At 35.8% G+C, this 13,352-nt stretch overlaps 1 protein-coding gene across 8 annotated transcripts in view; it reads right to left on the bottom strand.

Moving 5' to 3' along the window:
• Positions 1-13,352, bottom strand: part of agtpbp1 (ATP/GTP binding carboxypeptidase 1) — a 181,802-nt gene that overhangs the window by 39,166 nt on the left and 129,284 nt on the right. For 7 of the 8 annotated variants that reach the window (XM_052020257.1, XM_052020256.1, XM_052020255.1 and 4 more), the window contains 2 exons: positions 12,570-12,699; positions 2,100-2,231 (listed from right to left, as the gene is read on the bottom strand). In XM_052020257.1, coding sequence (XP_051876217.1) covers positions 2,100-2,231; positions 12,570-12,699 — 262 coding nt within the window. Of the gene's footprint in view, positions 1-2,099; positions 2,232-12,567; positions 12,700-13,352 lie in introns of those variants that run through there. The other variant, XM_052020262.1, reaches the window with a different exon arrangement.

Here is a 13,352-nt window from a genome sequence, read left to right as displayed (position 1 = left end):
AGCTTCAAGTTCCTGGGTGTCAGCATCTCATAGGATCTATCCTAGGCCCAACATATTGATGCAATCACAAAGGCAGCACACCAGCAGCTCTACTTCATTATGAGTTTGAGGAGATTTGTTACGTCTCTTACAAATTTCTATAGACGTATGGTGGAGAGCATTCTGACTGGTCGCATCACAGCTTGGTATGGAGTCTACAGTACAATGCACAGGATTGCAAGAGGCTGCAGAGGGTTGTAGACTCAGCCAGCTTCATCACAGGCACAACCCTCCCCACCATCGAGGACATCTTCAAGAGGTGGTGCCTCAAGAAGGCGGCATCCATCATTAATGATCCTCATCATCCGGGTCATGCCCTCTTCTCATTACTATCATCAGGGAGGAGGTACAGGAGCCTGAAGACCCAAACTCAACGATTCAGGAACAGCTTCTTCCCCTCCGCCATCAGATTTCTGAACTATCCATGAACACTACCTCATTGTTCTTTTTTTTTGCATTATTTATTTTTGTAATTCATAGGTTTTTATGTCTTTGCACTGTACTGCTGCCGCAAAACAACAAACCATGTCATACGTCAGTGATAATAAATCTGATTCAGATTCTGAATAAACAATAATCAGAGTGATGCACTTAAATTATTGAAGACTGGAGCTATGACCATCTGGAGTATATTACATATCTGCATTAGGTTATAAATTGTAATCTGTCACTTTGGTTTGGAGGTTCCTTGAAAAGATGTACGGGTAGGTTAATATGGGTTTTAAAAAAAAATGGGTGGCGCGGACGCGTTGGGCCAGAAGGGCCTGTTACCACGCTGTAAGTAAAAAAAAAGTCTCACTCATGCCACAATGCTGCTGGCCTCAGCTGAATAGACACTATATCTGTTATTTTTACTACCAAAATATTCTCATACACTTGTCAGCATTAAGCTACATTTGCAATTTAGCTGTCCTCCTTATAAAAAAAACTATAGACTCTCTGAATCAATTTTCATCCCTATGAAAATATCAGGTGTCATGTAATTTGGTATCACTGAAAAATAGAGCATCATCTTTGTTAATGTTTTAGCCTAGTTTTCTACCACTGGCACCATTTGAACATGTATGGGTAACACAAATTCAAATTCCACCATAGCAACTAGAGTTTAAAATCGCTTAATATTTCTGGAGTAAAAATCAAGTATTGGCAACGTTGACTGAGACACTCATTAAAAAAAAGTTCTTCTGGAAATTATATGGCCATCCTTACCTAACTTTGCCTATCTGCGAATCCAGATCTACTAATAGGGTTCATTCTTAAATGCTTTCTGAAATATTCAGAGGAAATTTAGAAAGAGCCATAAATACCGGTTTAGCCAGCAATACCTAAATAATTTAAAAAGAAGACTGCAAGTGCTTGGTCAAAGAACTTGGTTTTAAAGAGGAGAGAGTTTAGGGAACAAGTCTCAGAATGTAGGGCTTGCCAGATGTGAATGGTGGAAGGATTAAATTCAGCATGAGCAGGAAGCCTGACATAGTGTTAGTTTTCTGCTTAAGCAAGTGCCAGCTTTGGTCAGCAAGCACAAAGTTAATGGGTGAACAAGACCCAACATGAGATAGGATACAGGCAGCAGGATTTTAGATGACTGAGCTTTTATCCAAAAAGTGTAGTTCAAGAAAGGTCAGTCAGAAGTGCAGTGGAGGAGATAAATTTAGACATAGTGAAGGCATGATTGAAGGTTTCGGCAGTAAATGAACTGAGGCATTAGCAACGTTAAAGAGGACTATAAATAAACCATCTTTAAGGCAGTTCTGAAAGCCTTTTTCTGTCCTGAAATCTATTGAGAACTGAATATTGGTTAAGTGCAGATGAATTGCAAAACCTTAGAATAAATGCAAAATAACAATAATCAGAAAAGCACCTTCGAAAAAAAGAACGGATTGCAGCGTTAAAGTAAAATATTACAAATGCAAGTCATTCTTGTTGAATAAACAGCCTTCTTTAACAGAATAAAACTTCAGTTTTATCTACTATACTGCTAGTAGCAAAAATAATTACTTATCACTGAAAATTTTAAAAAGTAATCTTTAAAATGGATGGACAGTACGGCACATACACACCCTATAGCCAAGGTCTTCCTGAAGGTCACAAGAGGAAGCACTAACGTCAGTTTGCCACACTGTCTCCTTTATGCTGCAGCCATACATGAAGACATTTTTCTTGCGTGAATGGCCATGATAGTCACAAAAAACCTGTTGAAGCAATTATGGACAAAATAATTATTATCAATTTCCTTCATTTACATGAGAAATCATTATAGCCATATGTATCATCCATATGTATGACAAATCATGCCACAGTTTTTGTGTTAATGTTTCCTACTATAGAAATACCCATGCTTATGATTGGAAAGACCAACATAAAGTGTTATACCATCATTACATAATTAAACCGCTGAGTGGCTGCAGCCAATTTCTCAGTTGCCAACAGATACCAACTTGATTCTTTCAAAAGCTATTTTGTGTTGGGAATTTGTTTTGTTTTGTTAAACTTCACATTTTTTGCTTTAGCATCTTAATTGTTTATTTGTCAGTCCTTGTCAGCCACCACCATGCACTTGGTCATATTGACCACACTCTTCATGTTCACTCTACCTCTCAACTTCATCCAATGGCTTCTCAACCTATAAACTTCCAAGGCCATTAGCTCAAATGTGGTAAAACCTGGGCTCCATGTTGCTTCACCACAAACAATAACTTTACAGTCATTTTTATTTAATGACTTTTGTCATATTTTCCAGCTCCATCTTTATGCTGGTAGTTGGAAGTAGATCATGTGATGAAAGCCACTATGATCTCTCCTCCTGTACCCTCACTTTTACTTCCTGCTTCTATAATTCCATAGCACAGCATGTTCTGATAATGTTCAAAGGGAGAAACCGTTTTCACCAAAACAAATGTCAGCAATCAGAAGATGAAGTAATTGGCCAAAGAATTAGAGGGAAGATGATTTTTTTTATATATCAATACAGTGAGTTATTATGACCAGTCTGGATACTGCCAGGATAACTCAGCTCCATTGTCCTTGGCCCATGCATGGACAAACGATTAATTTTTCTAATGAATCTCCAGAAGCACAAAGTAATAGCAATACCAGTGCTGACAATTTGTCAATGGAATTTTATGAAGAATTATTTTATAGTAAAAAGCAGACTAAGTTTTAATGAGTTTTTAGAAGTTCAATTTTTTTTCAAAATATTACTTTATCAAAACAACAGTGTATTTTTTTCTTATAAATATTCTGCTCTTGGCCAAACTATCCATTTTGCTTAAATGGAAGGATCCAATACCCCCTACTACTTTTCAATGGTTTTCTCAAACTATATCATGTTTAAACTTGGAAAAAAATTAGGAGTGGTACTATCGATCCTTCACTTAAATTTGAAGGTATTTGGAGTCCATTTATTCAATATTTTCACATGATCTAGATCCCCTTTCAATAACTTTCCAACTTGGAGGAATGGAGTTGACGACATAATATTGCTCTGTTTCTACTGAGAAATTTTAGCCCAGTTATTTTCTTTTGTTTTTTTTTGAAATTTTATTTTTTTTGTTTAGTTTATATTGTTTACAATTTTTCTTATTAATTTGGTTTTTTTTAAAATTTATATAATAAATCTTTTTCTTTCCTTTCTTTTATATTATAGTCATTTACTAAGAGATCGTTGAATCTACAGATTTTTTATTTTATTGTTCTTTATGGTTATCTATGCTATGATTGTTATCCTGATCTCTTTGTATTACATGTATAAATATTGATGCTATATATCAATCTGTATTAATTTGAAAACTAATAAAAAGATTGAAAAAGAAAGAAATATTCTGCTCAGCTAGGGATGAAAGTTTTTGAACAGAGCTAAGTTTATGTTAGCACTCAGTATTCCCAAGAAAGATATTACAGTCAGATGCAGAGTAGAACTCTGGTTACCCTACCCAATGATGTGAACAAATCTTCCTTATTGCATCAGAGTGAAATGTTCTATTTCTTACACCAAATTGGATGGACAGCACCCTATAGCCAAGGTCTTCCTGAAGGACACTAGAGGAAACATTAATATCAATCTCCTTTATGCTACAGCCATACATGAAGACATTATTCTTGTGTGAATGGCCATGATAGTCACAAAAAAACTCTTGAAACCTTTCTCAGGGTACATATTGGCAGTAAAAGGCACCTGCAATTACTGACACAATGGCACAAGATCCTTTAATATTTTACTGCAATGTTTGTTTAAATTTAGTTAGAATGGAATGCAGATGAATTTTTGATTTAAACACATTCAAAGTAGCTAATGATTTTACATTAGTCAGACAAGGGCAAAATACTGATTCCCAAGGTCCTGACAATCCAATTTTAATAACCTACATGCAAGATATCTTTGATTGACCAAGGACAGTTCTTGAAGACTTATCTGACTCATATAGAAATACCCAGCTTCTGCTTAATTCTTAACGATATATTATACATCCCTAAAATGTAGGTGTTTATCACTTATAAAAGTCTCAAGGTTGCATAAGCTTTTGGAACTCAGATGTAAAGTACTTCCAAGATAAAGTTTCATTATACTACAGATGGATGAACATGGAATAAATTTGAATATTATACAAAGGCAGTGTAGATTAGTGTATTATGCACAATAATAGTTTCTCCAAATGATCTAACTCAGCTCTAATCATGAAACTATGAGTCTGATTAGATTTTGATTTGTGCCACAAACAAATAATCAATTATTACTTGTACAAAGGAAATTACCTTGCTTGAAAGGAATGTGAACAAATTTTAAACATAAATACAGGATAAATAATTTATTCTTGCATCAATGTCACATCCCTTTCAAGACTTCAGATTTAATTTTGTAATTGATGTTACTCAGTGCTCCTATTATTAGTACTTTCAGATTATCAAGAGAAAAGTGACAATAAATTTAGAGTGATTATTTCACTCCAGTATGATCATGCCTTACTCAGTGAGACCATCAAAATAGATTTTACATTAAAACTGCTGCACTGCATTAGCACAGGCATCACATTCAGGTATGGATACAAACTAATCATAAAAGCTCAGCGTCTCTGAATCACAAACCAAATGTGAAGAGCACATACTAATAATCAGTATTATTAAAAATCAGTGATGCCAGGATGTGTTCTTGCTTGCAATTATATTTTGAGACCCTGGAAAAATAAGATATTAATGGATGACCCTAGCATAAGCACATTTGGCATATTAAAAGCTGTTTTATAAAAATCACTACATTTGCCATGACTATTCATGGAAAACCTGTTTTTCTACAACTAATATATTAATATTGGTGAAATTTTTGGACTCTTCATGTTGTCACATAGTTCTACTTCCAACGTATAATTACTTTGCATTTTTTGAGACCAAGGACCCAATTCTAATTTAACATATCTAATAAGAATGAGAGCTTTCTGCATAAATGTCCAATTCCACATTTGCACTCTACAGACTTCAATGAAGCTAGAAGATGGTCAAGATTTATATCTGGTAACCAGCATGAATGCACCCATTCAAGCATGCTTAGTTAAAATTGGAGCTCTAGTTAACCCCTGTGATAATTTGTAATGCCTAAAGGATCACTGCAATGTTAACTTAAAATATTTATAAAGAGTCAGTTGTACAGCATGGAAATGGGCCCTTCGGTCCACCATGACCATGAGACCATTTACACTAATCCCATTTGCCTGCATTATAACTTTCTATACCTTGCCTATTCAAATGCCTGTCAAAATGTCTCTTAAACCTGTTGTTGTATCTGATTTCACCACCTCCTCTGGCAGCGAGTTCCAAGAGAGAGAACCACTCTCAAAGGATGGAATCTTGAAATAACAGAAGATGAAAATCAAAAAACTGAAGATGCTGGAAATCTGAAATAAAAATAGAAAATGATGGAAACACTCAGCAGGTCAGGCAGCATCTGTGGAAAGAGAAACTATTAACATTTTGGGTCCAGGACACTTGAACAGAATTGGGAAAGAGAGATTTCAGAAGCACGTTTGCAGAATGTCAGAGCAAATGCAAGGGGAATAGTTGATAGTGGGCGGAAAGTGAGGACCTGGGGAACCCTTCTTGCTCTTTTTTTTATATAATAAAAGATGAAGCTGGAAAAAGTCACAATCTGCCAAAAAATTACTTTGTCAATTAATGTCACAGATTCTCTACTAGTTAATGTCTCCAGCATTTCTTTACTGTTTTGAAGTAATGGGTGGTATGGTCACCTCCTCCACACTGCTCTCAACTGCCTTTGTAACTTCAAACTCTAACAATCCATTTCTTTCTTTCCCCACCCTCTTAGTCTGATCGGCTTGCAATTCCAAGAAAAAATGCTGTAAAATTGCTAATCCGTATCATTCCAATACCATTAATATTAGTTTGAATAAATTCAACGTACAGAACCTCACCAAATTCTAATTTTAGAACACTATTCACATTTTGCTTCACATTAAGCAGAAAGGAACATCAGCTTACAAAGAAAAATGGATATTGTGATACTGATACAAATATTTCAGTACCAGATTACTGGTTCTTTAATAACAATAGAATATCAAGAGCACACCAGTGTTTTGCTGCAGACGTCAAACTTTGTTGCAAATGATAAATAACACACATTCATTTTATTTGCAACATGAAGTGGACAGGTATTGACATATGTGATCAAATGTTAACTAACACTTATGCTCAGCAATCTTAAAGACACCAAGCTCTACCTCAATAGGACACCACAATGCAAACAAAACACTGTAAATATAACCAAAGCAGCACCACAGAAAATCTATCAGCTACTGTGCTGTTTTTTTAAAACTTGGTTCAGATCCCACCTCAAGTGTCTCAGGGATTTTTGAGCCACATTTTATGGAAGAGCAGAAAAGTGGTCTCCTATTGGCATCCTTGAGAGTTACTGTTTTCTCTTTGCTGAGATATCACTGTCGATAAAAAGTCTTTGGGATATGCAAGTGGGGAGTGAGCAATGGATGAATGGAGTGGGGTCCCTTATTTAGAGGTAAAAATGGTGACATTGTGTCAAAGACTCAGTCCTTATTTGCAATCCAAATTATAAATTTTGGACTTGCATGCCCTAGCAACCTTTCTTTGATTGCTATATTGCATGGTGGACTATCACATTAAACAGTGTTTATAAATTTCCCCATGTGAAGTCCATCACGATGCCATTCCACACTTAAAGTACTAGCTGGGATAAAGCTGATTGCTCTCTCACCTGAATCAGAAGTTGTGCGTTCAAGTCCCGTAAGAGACAGAAGGAAAATCTGAGTTGACAATCCAGCACAGGAACAAGAGCATAGAGCACTATTGGAGGTCCTCCCTCTCAGATAAGATGCTAAATTTGCCCAGTGAACAAAACAAAAATTCCATACTACTACTTTGGAGAGATACCGCTGTTGCCCTGGCTAATATTTATCCCTCAACAAACATCTCAAGAACAGATTTTCACATTCAGTTTCTGAGAGCTTGCTATCACGAATTGGCTGCCAGATCTCCTATAGTAGTACATTACTTCAAAAGTACTTCATTAGCTCCAAGCGAAATATGAAAGGAACTCCTCAAATGTAAGATCTTCCTTTTTACCATTGATAACAAAATAAAATCATCCAAAAACATTTTGAATAACATGCATCTGCCTCCTCTGCATGATATCTATTATTTATTTTCACTCTCCAAATACATCTCATGGATTTGTATTTGTGCTGAATTCTGGTCTCATCCACTTGTGGGTCTTCTCTGAGCAACATCAAGGCTAAGCATAAAGGCTAAAATAATATGCTGGCAAATGTGGAAAAAATGTTTGCAGTATCAAAGCCATGTTGGATAGACGAAGTGAGACAGAAATAATCCAAAGAAAAGACAGCTATAAAGTGGCACGAGTAGGCAAATGTTGTCAGTTATGGATATCTTTTTTTTTTATTTACAGCGTGGTAACAGGCCCTTCTGGCCCAACGAGTCCGCGCCGCCCATTTTTTAAACCCAAATTAACCTACCCGTACGTCTTTGCAATGTGGGAGGAAACTGGAGCACCCAGAGGAAACCCACGCAGACACGGGAGAATGTACAAACTCCTTACAGACAGCGACGGGAATCGAACCCTGATCGCTGGCACTGTAATAGCGTCGCGCTAACCGCTCCGCTATACATTTATAAACTATCTAATTCTGCCTATTGGAATGCACACACAATGTAATTGCGTAAATGTAATTAAATTTTACATCACAGGCTACAGAAAATAAGCAGGTGTCTTTCAGAATGTCAGTTATTTTATAGATGAAGACACATAATCTACAACAATTATTCACTACTGGGTTCATCAGACTGGGTTATATTATTGGATTTATCTGGTTAATAAACACAAGAGGTTGAGTTGGGGAGAAAATGTAGATTTTAGGGAAAATTATGTTAGCGTAATTCACCTTGTGTTTAAGTATGGGCTGATACTATCTGCAATATCTCCTACTTTTCTAAATACAAATAACACTGTAATTTTCAGACCCAAAGAAATTCAGTGTTGAGAGAATTGCATAAAATACAACTGCCTCATTGAAATTGGAATAAAATTAAAAATGCTTATAATTAAGCAAGTGAATGCATAAAACCTTTAACAATAAAATAACTGCTTTCTTTAATTCAGATTCTACAAGCTACTATGTTGAATGGTTGAGCAGGTATCTCCTGGAAGTCTGAATGACCTCGTGGCATTTAAAATTCAACTTGTCTCAAAATATTGACAAACAACCTTCTGCAAATTACTAATCTGGACTGCAAAACTAAACTGGAACAAATAAAGCAAGGTCATTTTCAATTTATATATTATGATAACTACTTGAACATTACAAATGATTTATACCGGTGTGAAAATCTCCGTTGGCATTTTATTAATAGAGTAGTGTATATAAAGGTGATTCAAAGAAACTATTCCCAAAATGATATTAAAGATAGTTTATCAATTAAGCTTCTGCCATCTAAAATGTAAGATTTCATCAATTTCAGATTACCCTTTCTCAGTACAATTATTTAAATATAGCTACAGAAAATGTTTTGCAAAATGGAAAAAAATATAATTTTGACCCAACAGACCTTGATGGAAGACATTGTTTATATGTTTATCAATACAGAAGCAACCACCAGCACATTGAAACTTGCATACCATCTGTTGAAGACTGAAGAACAGAGTTTATCAGGAATTTCACCTAAATGCTCCTGCAATATATACCCACACATAACTATCCCATTTTACCAACTATTTGTATTAATTCAACAATTCTAACATACAACAATGTCCTAAGACACTTAACAGGGTTTGATTTAAAACAAAAATGCATTCAGCCAAAAGATGAGAATTTTGGCAACGTTAAAGAATGAGGTTTAAAGAAGATCTTAAAGAAGAGATGGTGGGATTTTGGAAGGGAATTCAGAACTAGGGCCCTAAGGAGTCAAAGGCATATTTGGCAATGGGAATGGACATTTAGAGGAAGATTTCCCATTTCAACACTGCAGGTTATTGGATCACTTGGGCATTGAAAATTGGGTATATGCTGTAAAGAACCTCACGTTGTTCGGACTTGACTTTCCTGCATTTGAGATTGCCTAAGCGACCCGATAGTCCTAGGTTCAGAAACAGGAAAATGTTCTCCAGTACAGTAATTGTATGATATTATATTATTACTGTACTGTAATACATTCTCTTCCTGATGAGTGGTTTACTGAATCTTTTCTTTTGTAGCATATGTACTACCATACCTCAATCACAAGTCAAAATTCCACCCTTTAACATCCTACCAAGCTACACAATTAACATGAACAACCCAAGCTTTAATTCGTGTCTCCTGCACAAATTTTTAAAAAATGCCTGATGCAGAACACAAACATAGCCATCCCAGACTTCAGTTAAAACCAAATGAACCACAACCCTTGACTTATCCAGTCTCACCCACCCCAGTTACCAGTTCTTCCCTGCCTTGACCTCTCCATAATAAAATTAATTTTCTACATAATTAAGATAATCAAGTTAAATGCCTACACTGACATCTCTAGCACTTTCCTTATGACAGATCAACCATGCTCCCATAATCAGAAATCAATCAACATCCCATTCATTACTTTAAATGACCCTTCACTGTTAGAGGTTCCATCAATACATTAATGTAAACAGCCCCATACATACAAATCACAATAATTACATCATGACCTACAACTGGTTACCTTTCTTCATTTCACAATTAACTTCATTTATTAAATCCATGTATAAAAACATAGAGAATATGTTTTGTAAATCAGTTCTTCATCTTTTGTACGAATTACATGTCTCTATAAATTGCTTCATAATTTCACAGTTGCAAAAAGAAACCACCACCCATACCCCCTTCTTCCACAAAAAGTTATACACATGCATACACATTTTGGAATAAATCTTAAACATCTGAAGAAAAGTGAGGGAAAAAAAATGGCAACACCTTCCAACCTGCACCTAAGAAAAATAAGTATTTTCCAATGTACAAAATTCTCTAACCAAATAATTAAATGTGGGTTCTGGTTAGTTAAAACTCAGGCTTTGCAGCCTTCAAATATTTCAATACCAAAATAAAGCTGACCTGGCTTGACAATTGATTTTAAGAATAACAGCAAGTACACCATCAGGAATAAACAGTATAATGCAAAGTGTGTTTTGTGTATGTGTGTACTTAGTCTTAATCACAAAAAGGACCCCACCCTTGATCCACCCACGGCCTTCCTAACAATCAGTGATATCCCAGTCTTCTCCCACACCATCCAATTATGTGCTAGTATCCCAATTTCCCATACCCTCCATCAGTGCTAGCATTCCAATTTTCCTCCCCTAATCCTCACCTCCGACCATCCATGAATGTATGCCACCCCTACTCCTGGCCACAGCAGAGGCCTAATCAAGCTTGCGGCTGTTGCCCATCCTGAATCCAGCTTCTGAGTTGAGAACCAGGCTGCATTTATGCAACGACTAACAAGTTGAACCTCAGCCCTCTGGTGTGAAATTTCAAGGTACATCCTCCATGGTTTACCTTTTTATTTCTCAGAAGATTTTTGCAGTGTTATGATCCTGAACCTTTTCTCTTTCTCATGTTAAATTTACGAGTTTATTTAAGTGATTATGGAAAATATGTATTTAGGTAGCTATTTATAGAAAGAAAAAAAATCACTTTTTAAACCAACAACCAAAAATATAATTTAATTCAGTGTCTGTGAACAAATCTCTTGCAAATGTCATTCCAGATTTTATTACAAAAAATGCATCCTTTGTAACAATAACACCCATCCTAAAGTAGTGAAACCAATTCATTATGAAAAATGCTCTGGAAATAGAAGTCTACGTGGCATTCTAAAGATTGTATGACTGCATGCAAATCCTTACAGCTTCATTAATACAAATTCCTATGCAATTATTTTATTTAAACATTGTGTATCTAAATGCATCATTCCATCTTCAGATGCTTGGCAGTAGTATAGTATCATCATTGGCAGATGGATGTAACTGCAGCAGAACAAGTTTATATAAGGCATTATTCTGATAAATGCAGATAAAAGAATCTTTGATGGAAATATAAAAGGAAAAGAATGTATGATGCTGAAATGCAGATGCAATTATGTCAAATTATCTCCCATCATTTCACCCTGCTTTATATGGTCATGAGTTGTTCTGAATATATATACACACCCTTATGGATATAATGCTCCCGTAAATTGGTTAGGAATAATTTCATTGTAGTATTTTAACTTCGGTTATAAATTAGATATGTTTAAAAAAATAAATTCAGTTTGAATTGTTTAAAACAGTGGTTTGGTTTTGGCAGGAAACCAGATATCTCATTTAACAATATTTCTGAAAGCTTCTGAAAGGGGCGCACGGTAGCATAGCAGTTAGCGTAACGCTATTACAGCGCCAGTGATCGGGGTTCAATTCCTGCCGCTGTCAGTAAGGAGTTTGTACGTTCTCCCCAGAAATGTGTGGGTTTCCTCCAGATGCTTTGGTTTCCTCCCACCTTCCAAAGACGTACGGTTAACATGGGTGTAACTGGGCGGTGTGGGCTTGTTGTGCCGGAAGGGCCTGTTACCGTGCTGTATAAATAAAGTTTTATTTTTAAAAAGTAAAGTTTTAACTTACAAAAGTAGAGGCATTAAGGAAGATTATGGATTACACCTGAGCTGTAACAGCATGAAAAACATGGCAGAGGAAGGCACATCAAGATTGAATTTTCCTGTAAATTTTGTAAGAATGTTGCTTAAAAATTAAGTTTAACTGCCTGAAACAAATGCTCCATTTAAAACTTTTTGGGAAATTGGACACAAGCACATGCGACTTACAGCAAAAACATAAAATGGGAGCATTCTGACTTTGTATTAAAAATAGATGTGTGTTTAAAGGGCAGTGCTACTAAGGTCATTTTACCCCACCAACTGGATTTTTGTCTTGATTCACATGGAATTTGAAACAATACAAATCTAATGCGGTTTACAACTCCATTTCTACATACCAGAGGGGTATGTTGTATACTGGCCAGGTACTGCAGCAAGCCCTTGGTATGGTAAATCGTTGGATGAAGTTCAGGGTGAGGGTTTGACCACTGACGGTTGAGGTCTTCTCCACTTAATGAGCAGCGATGGCTACAAAACAGAATATTTATAAGTATGGAAATACTGTTTAGTAACTGTGCCTTCTTAGGTTAAGCATTCATCTCTTCACCTCTCATCTCCATTAAGCATTTTGCAAGATTCTAGAAAATTATGCTAATATAAAGGCTAAAATATCAGCCACAATCCCATTTATATTCAAATGTTAACATAATTTTTTAAAAATAGTACTTGTTCTCTTAATTTAGTGATTTCATCTATACTTAAATGCACATTTTCTTTGCAACACATGAGTGCAGATCACTTGAAACAAAACTTTGTAGAATCCATCTGCTTTCTCAATTGTCATCCTTGGAGACTTGCTCCTTTTTTGGGGCATATTTTCCTGTACCAGCTTCCTGGTTAGCTCACAAATCTCATTGAAAGAAAGATAAAACTCTCAAGGATGACTACTAAAAACTAAAGAGGAAGAAGTGTTTTATACTGTGCTCATCCTTTAGTCTGTGCCGGCAAGTGTCTGTAAAATACACAAATATCCAAATTCATCTTGGGTGTCTCTAGCTTGGTCCAGCATGGTATGGATAGCAGTTTTAGAAATTAAATGGTCAGACTCAAAAGTGACCAGAAAGTGTCATGAAAGCAAGTCACTAAATTAAAAAAGTAATGCACAACTTATTTGCAGACGG

The sequence above is a fragment of the Pristis pectinata genome, chromosome 7 (assembly GCF_009764475.1).
Source record: "Pristis pectinata isolate sPriPec2 chromosome 7, sPriPec2.1.pri, whole genome shotgun sequence".
NCBI lineage: Eukaryota > Metazoa > Chordata > Chondrichthyes > Rhinopristiformes > Pristidae > Pristis > Pristis pectinata.
Note: the sequence above shows the minus strand (reverse complement) of the source record. Positions and strands in the feature narration are given on the sequence as shown.